This window comes from Entelurus aequoreus, linkage group LG24, assembly GCF_033978785.1.
Source record: "Entelurus aequoreus isolate RoL-2023_Sb linkage group LG24, RoL_Eaeq_v1.1, whole genome shotgun sequence".
Lineage (NCBI taxonomy): Eukaryota > Metazoa > Chordata > Actinopteri > Syngnathiformes > Syngnathidae > Entelurus > Entelurus aequoreus.
In genome coordinates, this window is record NC_084754.1 from 34,891,804 (window position 1) to 34,909,364 (window position 17,561).

A 17,561-nucleotide genomic window follows, 5' to 3' on the forward strand; every position below is an offset into this window, starting at 1 on the left:
AGCTGACCGTTTTTTTCCCCCTTCTCTGGGATTATATTCCCAGTTTTGATCTCGGACGTCTGGTCACTTTATAGCATATAAGAATATTCTATTACTGTTAAGCAAACTATGAATAATAAAACATGTGTCCTTTATCATAGCTACACGTATGACAAAAAAGCGTGTGAAAATGAGTGGTATTCAGTGAGGTAAAATGAATTAAATGGGCTGACAGTTCATTGCTCCTGCCAAATGAATTGCACTGAGTGGAGCGGATCACCACTCCAAGATGGCGGCCCCGCGTCTCGTCTGCGCCAGTAGGCAGTAGCGCTCCATGCTGTGTACCCTTATAAGATGTCTATGGTTATGACGTTAGCAGTGAGTTTACAGCCTCACTGATTTAACTACACAGCAAATAAAAGTCATGTTACTTAGCCAATAAACGTTATCTTACATTCAAAACTTACCGTTCTGTGTGCAACTTCAAATGTCGAACGAAGTTGGAAGTTGTTGCGTCTCCGTCTGTAATATTCCAACTGCGTGTTTTGCATACGGCAATTCGTTTTTTGTTGACCAAGTCGTAGTTTTTATACCCGTACGAAACCAACTTTGGCATATTTTTTTCTCACTGCCGCGTTGTTTGACAATTCTTCTTCGTTGGTTTCCCTGCAATTTGATTGGATGAATGCTGTGGGACAAAAACAACGTAGAACTAATTTGATTGGCTGTTGTACTGAGAGCACACATGCTTGACAGGCAGCACACACGCTGACAGACACACACGCTGACAGACACGTACAAAATTAAAGCTACGGAGTGCTCCTGAATAACTTTTTAATCTTTGGGTTTTGGGGAAAGTAGCAAGTCTTGTCAAGTCAAAAGGCTCAAGTTCAAGTGAAGTCACAAGTCATTGATGTTAAAGTCTAAGTGGAGTTGCAAGTCTCTTTACATTTTGTCAAGTCGAGTCTAAAGTCATCAAATTTATGACTCGAGTCTGACTCGAGTCCAAGTCATGTGACTCGAGTCCACACCTCTGCGACTCGGTAAAGAATCTGGGTATTATCTTCGACCCAACTCTCTCGTTTGAGTCACACATTAAAAGTGTTATTAAACCGGCCTTCTTTCATCTCTGTAATATCGCTAAAATTTGTTCCATTTTGTCCACTAGCGATGCTGAGATCATTATTCATGCGTTCGTTACGTCTCGTTTACTGTAACGTATTATTTTCAGGACTCCCTCTAGCATTAAAACATTGCAGTTGGTACAAAATGCGGCTGTTAGACTTTTGACAAAAACAAGAAAGTTTGATCAAATTACGCCTATACTGGCTCACCTGCACTGGCTTCCTGTGCACTTAAGAATAGAATAGAATAGAATAGAATGGACTTTATTGTCATTATATTTGCATATAACAAGATTAAGGACTCCAACTTAAGGTGCAGTAGTGGGAACAAATATGGGGTAAAAATAAATTACACAGGAGGTAATATAGAAAAAAACTAAGAATTTAAATAAATAGACTACTATCCAATAAAAATAATAAGCAATCCTGTACAATATATAAAACACTATACAAATACAAAATGCTGTACAATATACAGAACAATACAGTACACAGGGTGTGTACTGTCTTTGGTGATGCTTTTTGCACTGATCTTTAAGATGTGACTTTAAGGTTTTACTACTTAGGTATAAAATACTACACGGTCTAGCTCCATCCTATCTTGCTGATTGTATTGTACCATATGTCCCGGCAAGAAATCTGCGTTCAAAGAACTCCGGCTTATTAGTGATTCCCAGAGCCCAAAAAAAGTCTGCGGGCTATAGAGTTTTTTCTATTCGGGCTCCAGTACTCTGGAATGCCCTCCCAGTAACAGTTAGAGATGCTACCTCAGTAGAAACATTTAAGTCCCATCTTAAAAATAATTTGTATACTATAGCCCTTAAATAGACCCCCCCTCCCTTTTAGACCAGTTGATCTGCCGTCTCTTTTCTGCTCTAACCCCTCTCCTTCGTGGAGGGGGGGGGGGGGGAGGGGGGGTCACAGATTCGGTGACCACAGATGAAGCGCTAGCTGTCCAAAGTCGGGACCCAGGGTGGACCACTCATCTGTGCATCAGTGGATGACGTCTCTGTGCTGCTGACCTGTCTCCGCTCAAGATGATCTCCTGCTTGTCCCACTATGGACTGGACTCTCACTATTATGTTAGATCCACAATGGACTGGACTCTCACAATATTATGTTAAATCCACTATGGACTGGACTCTCACAATATTATGCTAGATCCACTATGGACTGGACTCTCACAATATTATGCTAGATCCACTCGACGTCCATTGCACCGGTCGCCCAGGAGGGTGGTCCCCACATCTGTGGTCCCCTCCAAGGTTTCTCATTGTTATCCCATTGGGTTGAGTATTTCCTTGCCCTGATGTGGGGTCTGAGCCGAGGATGTTGTTGTGGCTTGTGCAGCCCTTTGAGACACTCGTGATTTAGGGCTATATAAGTAAACATTGATTGATTGATTGATTGATTTCTACGGCAGGTCAAGGCGGCATCTAACGTGCCGTATGGCCACCCTTTTTCCAACATTTTACCTCCCATTTCAACCATCAGAGTGTTTCTTTTGGTCAGGACATTCAAGCTATCTATTTTATATCCTTGAAAATTCCCTTGTTTTCTCATAACACCTATTGTGTCACGGCTCGGGCGCGCGTCAGTGTGCATTCATGTGTGTGCTGCGCTGAGCGCAGCTCCGAGAGCGTGCATCAGACCGGCGTCAGCGAGCAGCTGCAATCAATCGCCAGCAATCTAGGCACCTGGCGCTAATGAGAGGTCCTGCCTTCAAGAGCCTGCTCAACCTGCTATCCGTCGCCAGAACATAACCTTCTGTTGGCGTACACCCTCCGTTCCCGCGTTGACATTGCTGTGTGTCTCGTCATTCCTTGCCCCCCCCCCTGCCTCTTGGATTTCGAACCCTCGCTTTGGACATGGACCTGTGATGCCCTGCTTAGCCCCTGACTTCCTGCTCGCCTCACGACCTCCGAGCTCTGCCTTGTCCTTCTGATCTTCCGCCTCTCACTCATCACTTCTGGTAAACACTCAGCAATTAATTCCTACACATAGTCTTACACCATACACCCCTTTTGGATTTTGTCACACTCCATTCCTTTGTTGTTTAATTCAATATATTGTTCATTATTTATTATATTATATTGTTTATGTATATAATAAATACATACAGCAATATTCCCCCTTGCGGTTCTGTGCCGTCACAACTCCCTCCTGCAAACGTAACATATTCTCTATTACAAAAGTGTAACAACTTTCATTTTTCTCTGAAAAAATACCAACGCCAACCCATTCACTTGATTCAAGACTATTATGCTAAGTCCTAATTTCCATGAAATTCCCAGTTTTCACAAAATTCTCAAATTCCTAGGATATTCCCATTGAAATGAATGGGGATTTTCAACGCATTACAACTCCAACATTTCTCACCCAATTTTAACCATTCCACCATCCACACACTCCACTCATCCTGGACATTGAAACCAGAATTTTCCCGGTTCCTAAAATCCTTTCATTATCCATACTTACCAGGAATATTTCCACACTGAAAATAAATGGACAATATGCAAACTTCTACATATCCCACATTTGCCAACGGATTAAAGTCAAAATGCTTCTTGCGCTTGTAAGTCAACTGTTAGCTGACATGCTAACATTGACATGCTACATTTTCCAGCTAATTTTACACTTTTTTTTAGTTAAATTCAAAGTCGTACTACTTACAGTATGGTACGTGACACATGCTGTTAATATGCTGACATTAGCATGCTAACCATTTTCACAGGCATACACATTACCGTCATTACACCTGGTACGTCACATATGTTACCTTTTAGCTAACTTTTATAGACAATTTTGCCACCATACACCTCAGTCCTTTTACTTTGTAAGTGACGTATGCTCATTCTTAGCACGCTAACTTTTTAAACCATTTTCAGAGGTGGTTAGGGTTAGGGTTAGGGTTGGGGTTAGGAGTAGGGCTAGAGAAGCCAAAGAATAAGATAAGAAAAATGGTTAGGGTTAGAAAAGAGGGGGTGTGGGCGGATAGAAGGAAAATAAAGAAAATAAGTAAAAGGGGGATGTGAACGCTCCATCGATATTCAGAAGGGTTCACACTCACGCCTCATTGAGGCCTCCCGGATGCCTCCCGGATGCCTCCCGGATGCCTCGTGCCCAACCTGGTGATTCAAAGGAGCTCTGCCCTATGGCGTTGGGCGACGCTCCATTTGGGATCCGTTTCAACAAATGTCGCCCGGACGGAAGACCACCCGTGTCGGACAAATTGCTGAACCAGGTGAGTGTTCGTATTTTTCTGTCGAACGATGTTGTACTTTTGCTGGGCGAATCTCATGGCCAGGGTGTTGCCAGTCTCGCCCACATACATACTACCACATCGCTGACAACGAACCACGTAAACACAGTTTTTAGTGTGTCGGTCACATCGGCACAACGGCTGAAAGACTTTGCCGTTTTGGGGGTTCACAAACCATGGTGAGTGGCAGAAAAGGGAGTTCTTCCGAGTGGAGGGTGGGTCTCTAAATGAGCGGACCCGGGCCCTGATCAGCAGATCACTCAAGTTGGGGTTCTTTCGGAAGGCCGACACCACATAGTGCTCCCGCAGCCTCCCACTACTCACCACAAAGGTCTGGAAGTTGATTTGTACCTTCCTGGGGACCTGTACGGCCGAGGGAGAGTAGGTGGTGATCAGAGGAATCATGGTTGTCCCAGGGGGAGGCCTCTTCTGGTCCAAGAAGACCCTCGCCTGTCGACTGAGGAAGGACCTGGAATAGCCCCTCCTCTTCAGAGCAGAAAAGAAGGCCCTCAAGGCCACCAAGAAGTCTTCCCACCTGGTGCAGATCCTATGAAACCTTAAAAGTTGTGATTGCACCAACCCTGCAAAAGTGTGCTTGGGGTGGAAGCTGCTTTTGTAAAGGAGCGCATTGGTGTCGGTCTCCTTAAAGAACACCCTGATGTCCATATGATGCGTGTTGGCAAAGTCTGGACCCTTAAACGTAGTAGTGTCCAAAAAGTGGACCAATGTGATGCTAGTGGTCAACTTAATGATAATGTTTTTGCTGTGGGGGTTCAGCGCGTTCAAGAACACACGCAGTGCCCTTAATTTGGAGGTAGAAATGACCATCAAATTCAAAGTCATTTCTCCTCAAATAAATTTCGAGGAGCTGCAAGAGCTCCTTTTTGGGCCTGCTGACGTCCCGGTACCTGTAAAAGACATTTATGACAGCCTGAATACCCTCATCGATGTCAATATTTGTATACAGGCTGTCAATGTCAATAGTGAACAAGATGACATCCGGGGGAATGTGCAAATTCTTGATTTTATCGATGAAATCGTAAGTATCCCTGAGGTAGCTGTCGTGTGGAACGGAGAGTGGTGTTAAATAGTAATCAAGGAACTCTGCTGTTCTATACGTCTCGCTGCCGCAGTCAGACACAATGGGCCGGCCCGGAGGGATCTCGTGGGGCTTGCTCCACTTGTGTAGCTCTTTATGGATTTTTGGGAGCATATAGAATCTGCGGGGGCGAGGATCCAGCTCACCCAAAAGGTACTTTTTTTGTCTGACATTGATAAAAATTTTAAGTAAAAGATTGTGGACAATCTTTTCTACCATGGGGATGGTTTGGGGATAGATGGGTTCTGTCAGTGGCTGGTAGTAGGTGGTATCCCCCAACTGTCTGGTGCCCTCCCATATTGTGACCTGTCAAAAATCACAACAGCACTACCCTTGTCAGCTGGTTTGATCACAATGTGCTTGTTCCTCTTTAGACTGTGGAGGGCCTTGACTTTGTCCCGTGTCAGGTTGGGAGCGACTGCAGGTGCGCAACCCGAACCGAGCGAGGGGAGCCCATCCGCCCGGACCATCGCCTGGAACTCCGGAGGCAGAAGTCCAGACGAGGGCTCCCAGTCAGATCGGGGTGTAAAGAGTCGCGGTCTGAGAGCCTTTTGCTTCTCATAATAGACCGCGAGCTTGACACGTCTATGATAGTGTTGGAGGTCAAATTTTAGTTGATGGTGCCAATCACTACTGAGGTTGGTGAAGGGACAAAGTTGAGGCCCTTGTTGAGGAGGGACAGCTGTGAGGGGGTTGGCGTGAAATTTTGGGCCAAATTTACCCAGTTTTTATTGCCCCCCCCGAGTGGTCGGGATTATGGGGATCCCAAGTTTAAATGGTCGAACCAAGTCGTGAGCATTAGCTTGGCAGTACCCTTCGTCAAGTGGACGTGATCCCTTTGGGTCTCAAAATCCCGGCTGTCAAGGGCCGGGATGTAAGAGTGGTGGCCCCTGATATAAATATTCAGAAGCCCGAAGTTGGTTTTCTGTTCCTCGGGCAGAGAGTCAGAATAGTTAACCAAGGGGATGAGGACCTGGGCATGTGGGAAGGTGGCCGTGGCCGCCCTGAGCGCCCCCTGGAGCTGCTTAATTGTGGTCCCCTTCATCTTCTGCTCGCGATTGTTGAGACCAAAGGCTAGGACCAACACGTCCACTTGGGCAGTGACCCTGGTTTTTAATAGGATGGCCTCTGCGTGGCCGAAGTTGGCCCCCGGGTAACTGTCCATTTGGAGGTCGGCAACCTGGAAGGGTGGGATGTGGCTAATATTAGAGTCGCCGATCACCAAGACCCTTTTGGTGGCCGACAGACTCCAATCCACCATTTTACGTGTGGTGTGAATGTGTCAGGTGGGCCTATAAGTGCTGGGTGAGACAGGAACGACAGGTACAAATGATATCCTGTACTAAATAAATACATTCTGGCACCGACACATTTTGTGGGGTTTTTGGGACAAAAGACACCTTATGTGTGGTCTTTTTTTGCATCCCAGAAAACAGCTGGGACCAGCTGGGAGGCGTGTCCGGCCGAGACGGGGACGGGGCCGGAGAAGGCACCCCGGGTCCCGACTCTGGACAGCCAGCACTTCATCCACTTCATCCTTTGTGTGTACTTTAAATATTACTTTTTTTTCTTGGCATTTTAGAAAATAAAAAAACAGAATTGTGCACGTTTAACATTGAAACTTTTATTAAAACAAACAGTCACTGATTACATTCTCATTCAGCTTTGCTGTAGTGAAGACACAGAGGAGCGTGAAAGGAACACATTAACATACGGGAAAATACATTCTTTGGTTTTCGTCAACAAATTGGAATTTCCATTTCTGTCTTTGAGATGAACTAAGAAAAGCGATGCTCATCTTGTTAGCGGTGTCAACTGGCCTCAGAACAGGCAGGTGCTGTAAACTGTGACCTTGTGGCTGATCTGCTGCAGCAGCTCCTTCACCGAAGCCTCCAGCTCCTCCAGCTGCTCCGCCTTTGTCTCTAGAGCACGCTGATTGTCTGCGTAGGACTTCTCAAGCTCTGAAAAGGTAAGCAAGAGTAAGAAGTGTGCTTTTGGTGAATTCCATAGTTCTCACACTCAATGCTGACACTTTGGAAATTTAGTGTGAGGTGTGCTCACTTGTATTTGGACAAAAACGGCCTAGTGGTTAGACTCATGGTTCTTAACCTGGGTTGGATGGAACCCTAGGGGTTCGGTGAGTCGGCCTCAGGGGTTCGGCGGAGGTCAAAACACACCCGACTCATCGTGTAAATACAAACTTCTCCCTATCGGCGTATTACGGATACGGCAACATTTGACTGATTTGCAGGTGTGTCATTTGTTGTGAGTTTATGCACTGTGTTGGTTTTGTTGTTTGAACAAGGTGATGTTCATGCACGCTTCATCAAGTGCACTAGTAAAAAAAAACATGGTAACACTTTTGTCATGTCTGTTGATCATGTTTTTGTTTTGGCCATGTGCTGTTTGTTTTTTGGACTCTTTTTAGCTCCTGGTTGCACTTCCTTGTTTGTTTGTTTCCATAGCAACCCATTAGTTTTCACCTGTCCTGTCACGCACCTGTTTCACGTTTTGACTCACACACCTGTTGTTAATCATGTCTGTGTTATTTAAGCTTTTCATTTTCTGTTGGTCTTTCTGGCGACATCACATTCATGCTCCACACTCTCGACACATCCTTATGATCCATGCTGCTCTTTTTTATGCCCCTCTTCTCATGCCAAGTAAGTTTTTGTTTAATAGTTTTTGTGCCCTTGTGCAAGTCTTTTGTTTTGTATAGCCAAGTTTGTTACCTCCGCTGTGAGCGCCTTTTGTTTGCACCTTTTTGATTAATTAAAATAAACATGTATTTAAATTCACGTCTCGCACGCGCCAATTTTCCGTTGCCTTCTGGGAAAACAAACCACGCCAAGGACCAAGTCCTGACATTATGTCGCCAGCATAAAAGTTCTCCCGCACAAAAATTGGACGTTTTTGACGAGGCTTCTTGGGCGGTCATGCGCGCGATGGAGGAGGAAACGCTGCGCTACTCCTCCATGGAGCACAGAGACCTGATGTGGGGGCCAGATGGAAGACTGGTGCCATTGTGCTCCATTTGGTCCGAGGACGACGTTGGCGCGTCGCCCCAGCCGCGGAAGCGTCGCCCAAGACGGAGGACTTCCGCAAGCAGAGAGGACACCTCACTCCCGCAAGCTCCTCCACCTCCGGGCGGAAGCAAGCAGCAGGCAGCCCAGCTTCGCCCTGATGACGGCACAGACCAGGAATTTTTTTTCACTGCACTCTAGTCCTTCACTCTCATGTTCCTCATCCACGAATCTTTCATCCTCGCTTAAATTAATGGGGTAATCGTCGCTTTCTTGGTCCAAATCGCTCTCGCTGCTGGTGTAAACAATGTGGAAATGTGAGGAGCCCTTCAACCTGCGACGTCACGCTACTTCCGGTACAGGCAAGGCTTTTTTTTATCAGCGACCAAAAGTTGCGAACTTTATCGTCAATGTTCTCTACTAAATCCTTTCAGCAAAAATATGGCAATATCGCGAAATGATCATGTGACACATAGAATGGATCTGCTATCCCCGTTTGAATAAAAAAATGTCATTTCAGTAGGCCTTTAAAGACACTGCCTGTAGCGTCCTCTCTTACCTGAAACCTTCACCCCTTAACAGCCGCATGCTGTCCAGGCATCCGCCTTTCCTCCATATAAACTGCGTACCGGCAAAGTCACATGATATTGTAGCGTTGGACGTTTTTAACAACGGTCTTTACTCGAAGATGTCACTAAATGCTGACACGTTGTATGAACTTTTAACTGGTTTAGAGATACGTAAGGCATACCTGTTCAACAGCCATACAGGTCACACGGACGGTGACCGTATAAACAACTTTAACACTGTTACAAATATGTGCCACACTGTGAACCCACACCAAACAAGAATGACAAACACATTTCGGGAGAACATTCGCACCGTAACACAACATAAACACAACAGAACAAATAGCCAGAATCCCTTGCAGCACTAACTCTTCAAGGACGCTACAATAACATCTACAGCTTTTGGAGCTCAGTGCACAACTGCACACACAACAAGAAGGAGACAAAGCAGAAGAACAAATAAGATACATGGTGACGACGAGTAAGAAAAATAAATACGCTTGCAAGTTCCAAAATGATTGGAAACAATAATTTCATTTCATCCAGAAAAGCTCGAAGGGGAAGGGGTATGCTGCCTGCACCCCAACCCCGCCCCCCCCCCCCAACCCCCGCAACTACGCCCTCCCGCCCCATCTCCCGAATTTGGAGTTCTCAAGGTTGGCAAGTATGACTGTGACCTTGGACGGGATCAAACATACAGAAGAATACAAACTCTTCCAAGCGTCTTCGGAGTCCCTGCAAGATTAGTCAGTCTGTATATAGATTGTCCTGTGGTTTTGTTTCAAGTTGTATCAACGCAATGTATTCTAAATTTACCATGGATCTCAACATGAATTTGTCAGGCTTGTCACTGACAGTTTGGTTATGTTTTGTTTTTTCCTGTGTTTTATTTCCTGTCAGCGCTCTTATTTTTGTTCAGTTTCCTGCTTGTCTCCCTGAGCGCTGTTTCCCCTTTAGCTGCAGCTGATTGGCACCTGGCCACACCTGGTGTCAATCAGTAGGCTGCTATTTATACCTGCCTTGCTCTCCAGTCAGTGCTGGAGTATTACTACCTGTATGCTGTGGATTTTTTGCTGGTTGCTGTCTCCAGTTTTCTTGTTTCCTGTTTGCTGGTTCCTGTTCGCTGTTTCCAGTTCACTTGTTTTCCTGGTATCCTGTTTCCTGGTTTGTGTTTTTCCTGCATTGTTTGGACATTAAAAATCATGTCTTCCCGTATCAAGCCTGCCATCCTTGCATCTTGGGGTTCGTCACCGACATCACTTGACAGAATACTCCAGCCAACTACGAACCCCGCAGAGATTTCAATGGCAAAGAGACTTAACAATATTTTGACATTGATGGCCGAATCGAATAAATGTTTTGCCTCTTTTTGTGATTCCTCCCACCCATTCCTATCCTGTGTTGGCTTTGTGCCTTGAGGGGGGGCTATGAGTAGCTGTGCAGCTGGAGGGGCAAAGGTGCTTCTTGCTCCAGTGAGGTCTTCTACCAGGCCTCCCTTCTTCGAGGACCTCATCAGCGACTTTGCTTCCAGCAAGCTTTCCTGCTACGGTGAGGATGTCCAAGACTGTTTCCCCTCAGCTGCGGCTGATTGGCACCTGGCCACACCTGGTGTCAATCAGTCGGCTGCTATCTATACCTGCCTTGCCCTCCAGTCAGTGCTGGAGTATTACTACCTGTATGCTGTGGATTCTCTGCTGGTTGCTGTCTCCAGTTTTCTTGTTTCCTGTTTGCTGTTTCCAGTTCACCTGTTTTCCTGGTATCCTGTTCCCTGTCTCCTGGTCCCTGGTTTGTGTTTTTCCTGCATTTTTTGGACATTAAAAATAATTTCTTCCTGTATCAAGTGTCACGATCGGGGCGCATGATGATGCGGGGTATTGTTCTCCCAAGATGCAAAGGACGAATCCGGACAGGACTTGCAGGTAACAACTTGATTTAATAATAAAACAACACAAAACAGAAAACAAACCGACTGGAAAAGGTGCCGAGCGCACCGGAAGCTAAGGCTACAACTTAGCAAAGACTATGACACTTAGCAGGGGCTAGGAGACAAGCAAAAACTTACGTAGCAGTCGCGTGACGCAAATAAAGAAGCCAGACTGACTGACTGGAAAAGGCAGGCTTAAATAATGTCAGTGATTACAAACAGGTGCACGTCAGAAACACAAGCGGCAGGTGGAAGTAATATGTAACTATGGTAACCAACTCAAAGGTGCACAGACAGGAACAAAAGGAGTCCAAGACACACGTGACTCGAAAACCCAAACAGAAATATGATCCGGGCAGCGGATCATAACATCAAGCCTGCCATCTCTGCATCTTGGGGTTCGTCACCGACATCACTTGACAGAATTTAGTCAATTAGGTTAGCACTGCTCCCTTTCCCCACCAGTGGCGGACTGGCCATCGGGACTACCGGCAGTTTTCCCGGTGGGCCGATCAATAATGGGTCAATCGATGGATGGCTGTTTATCTATTTGTTTCTGTGCCTTGCCTTAGTAGACGATAAAGCCTGAAATATACTCTTGCGTCACATAGCTTGCATAAGCGACACTTTCTTGCTCCTCCCCCTGCGTACCCTCCCACAGACCCTGATGTGAACATTCTAGCTTCACAACAGCGGAAACACAGTCCACAGGGCAGCGATTGGTCAGTTTTTGGAGAGGAGGCTCCCTGAACACAAGAGGGCAGACATTGTGCTTGAAATGGACAAATTATTGTATGAGATAAAGCAACAATGATTGAACATTTACATGCAAACTGATATTGTGTACCTAACATCTTGGTGCGCTCTAAAAGTAATTACTGAATGTGTTGTTTTTCAGCTTATTGTGTTGTTGCGTACAGATAAAGTCACACTTTTTAACTTTTATTGCCAATGCTGTGCTAACAGGTTCAATTCTGACACATATTCTTTCTCGTGCAGCCATGTCTTTTTCTCTTACACACCACACGTCCTCATTCTACGTCAATCACCTTTCAGCAGGTTGTTACAATAGTTATTTCAACATTTTGGGTTTTTTAAATTTCAATTACATACAGTAGAATAGCCGATTAGCAGTGCAAATTCACCCGTCCTCAGCAGTGACTTGTTTAGGGGTTGCACAGTCTATCTTCACAAACTTATTTTCCTCTGGTCTACGAGTAAAATGTCCATTCAAAATAAATTGTTGTGTCTGAATGATTAGTTTCAGGGACAACAAAGATGTCGATGTTGCAGCTGACGTTGCTCTCACTCTTCACAATAAGATAAATATCTAGTCAACGACAGCTGCAGTTGCTCCTTCAGGACACACTGCATTTTGGAGGAGCATTGCAAGTCACGCACCAGCCCCTGCAGAAGAGTTATAAACATATCAAGACGCCTTCAGAGGGGACGCAAGCTACGTATTTCAGCCTTAACATGTTGTTGAAGACACTGAGACATGCTTGAAAACCGAAAATGGCTTGTAAAATGTCTAATAATAAAATTTAGACTAGGAAATGGCTGGGAATACGTTTACAGGAACATTTGACATATTCATAGCCATTTCGTAGTCTGTCAACACAAACAGAATATGAAGGCTATTTCACCCTAGAATTCATAAGCGTTTGGTGGTGTAGTAGTTTCAGTTCATGCTTTTTGGAGCAGAAAGCCAAATTATTTAAAAAATGTGCCTTATTTTTAACTAATTTATTATTAATTATTTTCTCTGTTAATTTTATCTTTGTGCACTAAAATAAATTGAACCATTTGTTTTCCATGTATTTTATGACGTGCATTTAAATAAATTCAGGTTTGAGTTTAATAGTATACAAATCGGGGACATTTTAGTGGGCCAGTCTGGAACAAAAAGTCCAGGGCCAAATTTTTTCCCCAGTCCGCCCGTGTCCCCAATTCATGACGCAACATCAGTAAGTCCCCATAGTCATCCTTTTGCTGCGCAGGGACTACAAGATGTGCTAGAGTGCTGTTGTAATACCTAACTAGTTAGACTGGAACACACAATCTGTGAAAAGTGAACAAATATTGTGATGCTACCTTTCAGAAGCTTCAGCTTGTCACTGGCTTGCAACAGCAGTTCCTTGGCTTCCTGCTGCAATAATGCCGCCTTTTTCTTTGCATTAGCCAAACCGCCTCCTTTTTGATCAATCAACTGCTCTACAGTGGAGAACTTATCCTTTAGTTCAGAGTCCATGTCCTATAAATCAAAGAAAATACAAAAAAAATGACAAAGCTTTAGTTTTGCTGAGCCATCCTCAGGCTTAAATCGACCTTTTAACTTACCTTTTTTAACTCATTGGCAATTTGTTTGATGCTTGTTGCGTCCTGAATGGTGTGTTCACTGCTTATGGTGGCATTCAAAGTTTTGTCCCTCAGCAGTGTCATGTTCTCATCAAGGCGATGTAGTCTTTGTGTGGCATTGTTCAGTTTGAACTCTGCATCTGTTGTCTCTGACTTCACCTAGACCCAAAAGTCACGTGTGTTACTACAACATATTACAGTTGGACTAGGACACACAGAAAACTGACTGAGAGTAGGAGCTTGTTGCTGTTCTGGATATCGTTGGTGGCCTGCTGGATTGCACTGACGGCCGCTGTCTGAGCTCTCTGAGCTTCTTCCAGAGCTAGCTTCACCACCTCAGCAGAGTTCTTTACGTTGGCTGCCTCCTGACTGTTGAGTACAACGTTGTATTATTACAACTCTGAAATGATTTCAACAGAAACATCAGATGACCCTAACCACTTGGTTTTAACTACCAAAAACTGTTACTACAATCCTTGCATCCGCTCATCTTCTTCCATGTTGCCATCTCAGCAACTTCACACTGGGGGGCTATTCCTGTGATAGATGAAGATCATGGCCTAATGAATTACAGAACTACATCATCTGCAAAAAGCAGAGACCAGAATGTGGCCACCAAACTGGAACTACCAATCCCACTAGAAATTCACCGGCTATCTGTGACAATGAGCAGCTTCGTCCACCCATCACGGGAAACAAATATGGAATCCACCAGTAGTACACAAACAAAATAGTAAGCATTACAACTAGTGCTTTCTTCAAGTCCACAAAGCATATATAAACTGGGGTTGTATACCCTCTAGAATCCAGAGCCTTGAAACACTCTAGGTTAGGGGTCAGCAACCCAAAATGTTGAAAGAGCCATATTGGACCAAAAATAACAAAAAAAAATCTGTCTGGAGCCGCAAAAAATTAAAAGCCTTATATACTGTAAGTGTTATAATGAAGGCAACACATGATGCGAGTGTCTATATTAGCCTACTATCAAAGGCTGACACAAATATTTGTTGACAGAAATTTTGTATTCTAATTTTTATTCTAAACATTTTTGCAACATTGGAAATAAATAGTAAAATGGAGGCTTCTCACAGGATGAGATAAGTTCTGGAAATGACTGGTTCAGAATGGCCAAAGGTATAGCTGTGTGTGTGTCCAAGTTAAAGCAAACGGCAGGCTGTCCTTCTTCGAATGAATTTATTACAATCTTTGCAAGCTGTGTAACGTTTGCTGTGGTCTGGAACAACATAGCACAGAAATACAGCCAATTTTACATACAGATAATGTGTCATGAGACATGTAAATATAAATTAAATAGGACATAAGTAAAGGAAATTAAATGAGCTCAAATATACCTACAAACGAGGCATAATGATGCAATATGTACATACAGCTAGCCTAAATAACATGTTAGTATCGATTAGTTTGCGGTCATGGATTGACCAAATATGCTTGATAAGCACTCCAGCAAATCAATAAGATCAACAAAGCTCACCTTTGTACATTCCCACACAGCATAAAACGTTTGGTGGACAAAAGCGAGCAAACGTGGTCGGTGATGTTGGATGGAAGCCACATTTTGCCACAACAATTTTGTGACAAATCTTTCGCAAATTCAGGCATTTTAGGCCGCGACAATCACCAAAAAAGCCTGCAAGCGAATCATTTGTAAACAACTTTGTATCTAGCTGCAGTGACCACATGCCAAATACTTTTTTATATTGTGCTTGTGTACTTCAATATTTATGCTAGAAGAGCACGACCTAAATGAAATGTTGACATGGCAGCCAATGATCTATTATTAAAGGTGCTCCTACATCACACCATATGAGCAGAACAAGTCAACAGTCAACTCACCTAGCTTCACGTGCGAGTTCAAGCAGGCTTTCAGCTTTCTGAATGTCGTCAGCACTCTGCTGCAGGATGCTCTCCACATTGCCCAGTTCCCCCACCTTCTGTCGAATTTCATCCGTCAGGTTCTGAAGCTGCTCTGGTGTGGTGGGCATCTGCATGGCTAACACCTCATTGGCCACTTTTTCAATACTCTCAAGATCGGCTCCATCCTCTGAAAGAAATCAAGTATTTGCATAAATAAACCTTGTCTAGGAATCGTCATCAGCCGCTCAGCTGAAAACAACTTTATTTCTAGAAAAGTTCCGCATTCTTTAGATGAGAATAACAATTAATTCCGATAAAAAATATCTTGATTTGCTGATCTTATTTGAAATATGTTGATTTGAAAATATGACACATAATAAAAACAGCTATCAAGGTGTACGTGTGAGGAAGTCTCGAATGTGTCCGATGAGGGTCCTCAGCTCCTTGTTGCTCTGGTCAACTTTGTGTTTGGTCCTGTTGGTCTTCATAAGGACGTCATTAGCACTCATTTTTGCATTATCCGCCTGCTGTTTGAGCTCTGAAACCTGAAAAAAATCATACAAATGAGACTCCATCCAGAACACAATCTTCATATCATCATAGATTCGTGTCTCACCATCTTAGCAAGTTTGTCCACTTTGCCCATGGCATTTGATATTTCCTCTTCAGACTCACTAGCTTTCTGCCAACTGGAGTGAACTTTTGTCAACAGACCATTACATTCCTCTCCTCCACACCCTTCTACGTTCACACAGCCAGCACCTCTGCACGGAGACGACCAACACGACCCCTGATCTGCTGGATTCCCACATGTCTGTTGAGCCATAGGAGATGAAATTGAGACCATAACGACAAATCAGCCCAGAGCTACTGCAGCCATACTGGCAGATGTTTAAATGTTTGCTTATTCAATACATTTTGCTCTACCACTCAAAAAACTACTTTTGTTTTTGGTCCCATTTTCCAAGACTCTTTCTATATACACAAATGACCTACTCAAATATTGTTGACAAATCCATCTAAATCTGTACTAGTCTTCTCCTTTGCTGGGAGGTGTGGCATATCAATATGCTGATTAGACAGTATGATTATTGCACATAATGTCCTGGGTCTTCCCCGTGGTCTCCTACCGGTTGGACGTGCCCTAAACACCTCCCGAGGGAGGCGTTCGGGGGGAATCCTGACCAGATGCCCGAACCACCTCATCTGGCTCCTCTCCATGTGGAGGAGCAGCGGCTTTACTTTGAGCTCCCCCCGGATGGCAGAGCTTCTCACCCTATCTCTAAGGGAGAGCCCCGCCACCCGGCGGAGGAAACTCATTTCAGCCGCCTGTACTCGTGATCTTGTCCTTTCGATCATGACCCAAAGCTCATGACTATAGGTGAGGATGGGAACGTAGATCGACCGGTAAATTGAGAGCTTTGCCTTCCGGCTCAGCTCCTTCTTCACCACAACGGACCGATACAGCGTCCGCATTACTGAAGACGCCGCACCGATCCGCCTGTCGATCTCACGGTCCACTTTTCCCTCACTCATGAACAAGACTCCTAGGTACTTGAACTCCTCCACTTGGGGCAGGGTCTCCTCCCCAACCCGGAGATGGCACTCCACCCTTTTCCGGGCAAGAACCATGGACTCGGACTTGGAGGTGCTGATTCTCATCCCAGTCGCTTCACACTCTCCTGCGAACCGATCCAGTGAGAGCTGAAGATCCTGGCCAGATGAAGCCATCAGGACCACATCATCTGCAAAAAGCAGAGACCTAATCCTGCAGCCACCAACCAGATCCTCTCAACGCCTTGACTGCGCCTAGAAATTCTGTCCATAAAAGTTATGAACAGAATCGGTGACAAAGGGCAGCCTTGGCGGAGTCCAACCCTCACTGGAAACGTGTCCGACTTACTGCCGGCGATGCGGACCAAGCTCTGGCACTGATCATACAGGGAGCGGACAGCCACAATCAGACAGTCCGATACCCCATACTCTCTGAGCACTCCCCACAGACCTCCTGAAGGACACGGTCGAATGCCTTCTCCAAGTCCACAAAGCACATGTAGACTGGTTGGGCAAACTCCCATGCACCCTCAAGGACCCTGCCGAGAGTATAGAGCTGGTCCACAGTTCCACGACCAGGACGAAAACCACACTGTTCCTCCTGAATCCGAGGTTCAACTATCCGGCGTAGCCTCCTCTCCAGTACACCCGAATAGACCTTACCGGGAAGGCTGAGGAGTGTGATCCCACGATAGTTGGAACACACCCTCCGGTTCCCCTTCTTAAAGAGAGGAACCACCACCCCGGTCTGCCAATCCAGAGGTACCGCCCCCGATGTCCACGCGATGCTGCAG

General features: G+C 45.0%; 1 protein-coding gene across 1 annotated transcript in view; it reads right to left on the reverse strand.

Annotated features, from left to right (window-relative positions):
* Positions 1-7,072: 7,072 nt before the first annotated feature.
* The window catches only part of LOC133641808 (laminin subunit beta-1-like), a 111,797-nt gene continuing 101,308 nt past the window's right edge, over positions 7,073-17,561 (reverse strand). Inside the window, 7 exon segments of the mRNA XM_062035841.1 lie at positions 7,073-7,425; positions 13,075-13,234; positions 13,321-13,497; positions 13,566-13,707; positions 15,193-15,400; positions 15,614-15,758; positions 15,830-16,027. Of these exon segments, the coding sequence (XP_061891825.1) occupies positions 7,286-7,425; positions 13,075-13,234; positions 13,321-13,497; positions 13,566-13,707; positions 15,193-15,400; positions 15,614-15,758; positions 15,830-16,027 (1,170 nt within the window). The 3' untranslated portion in view covers positions 7,073-7,285.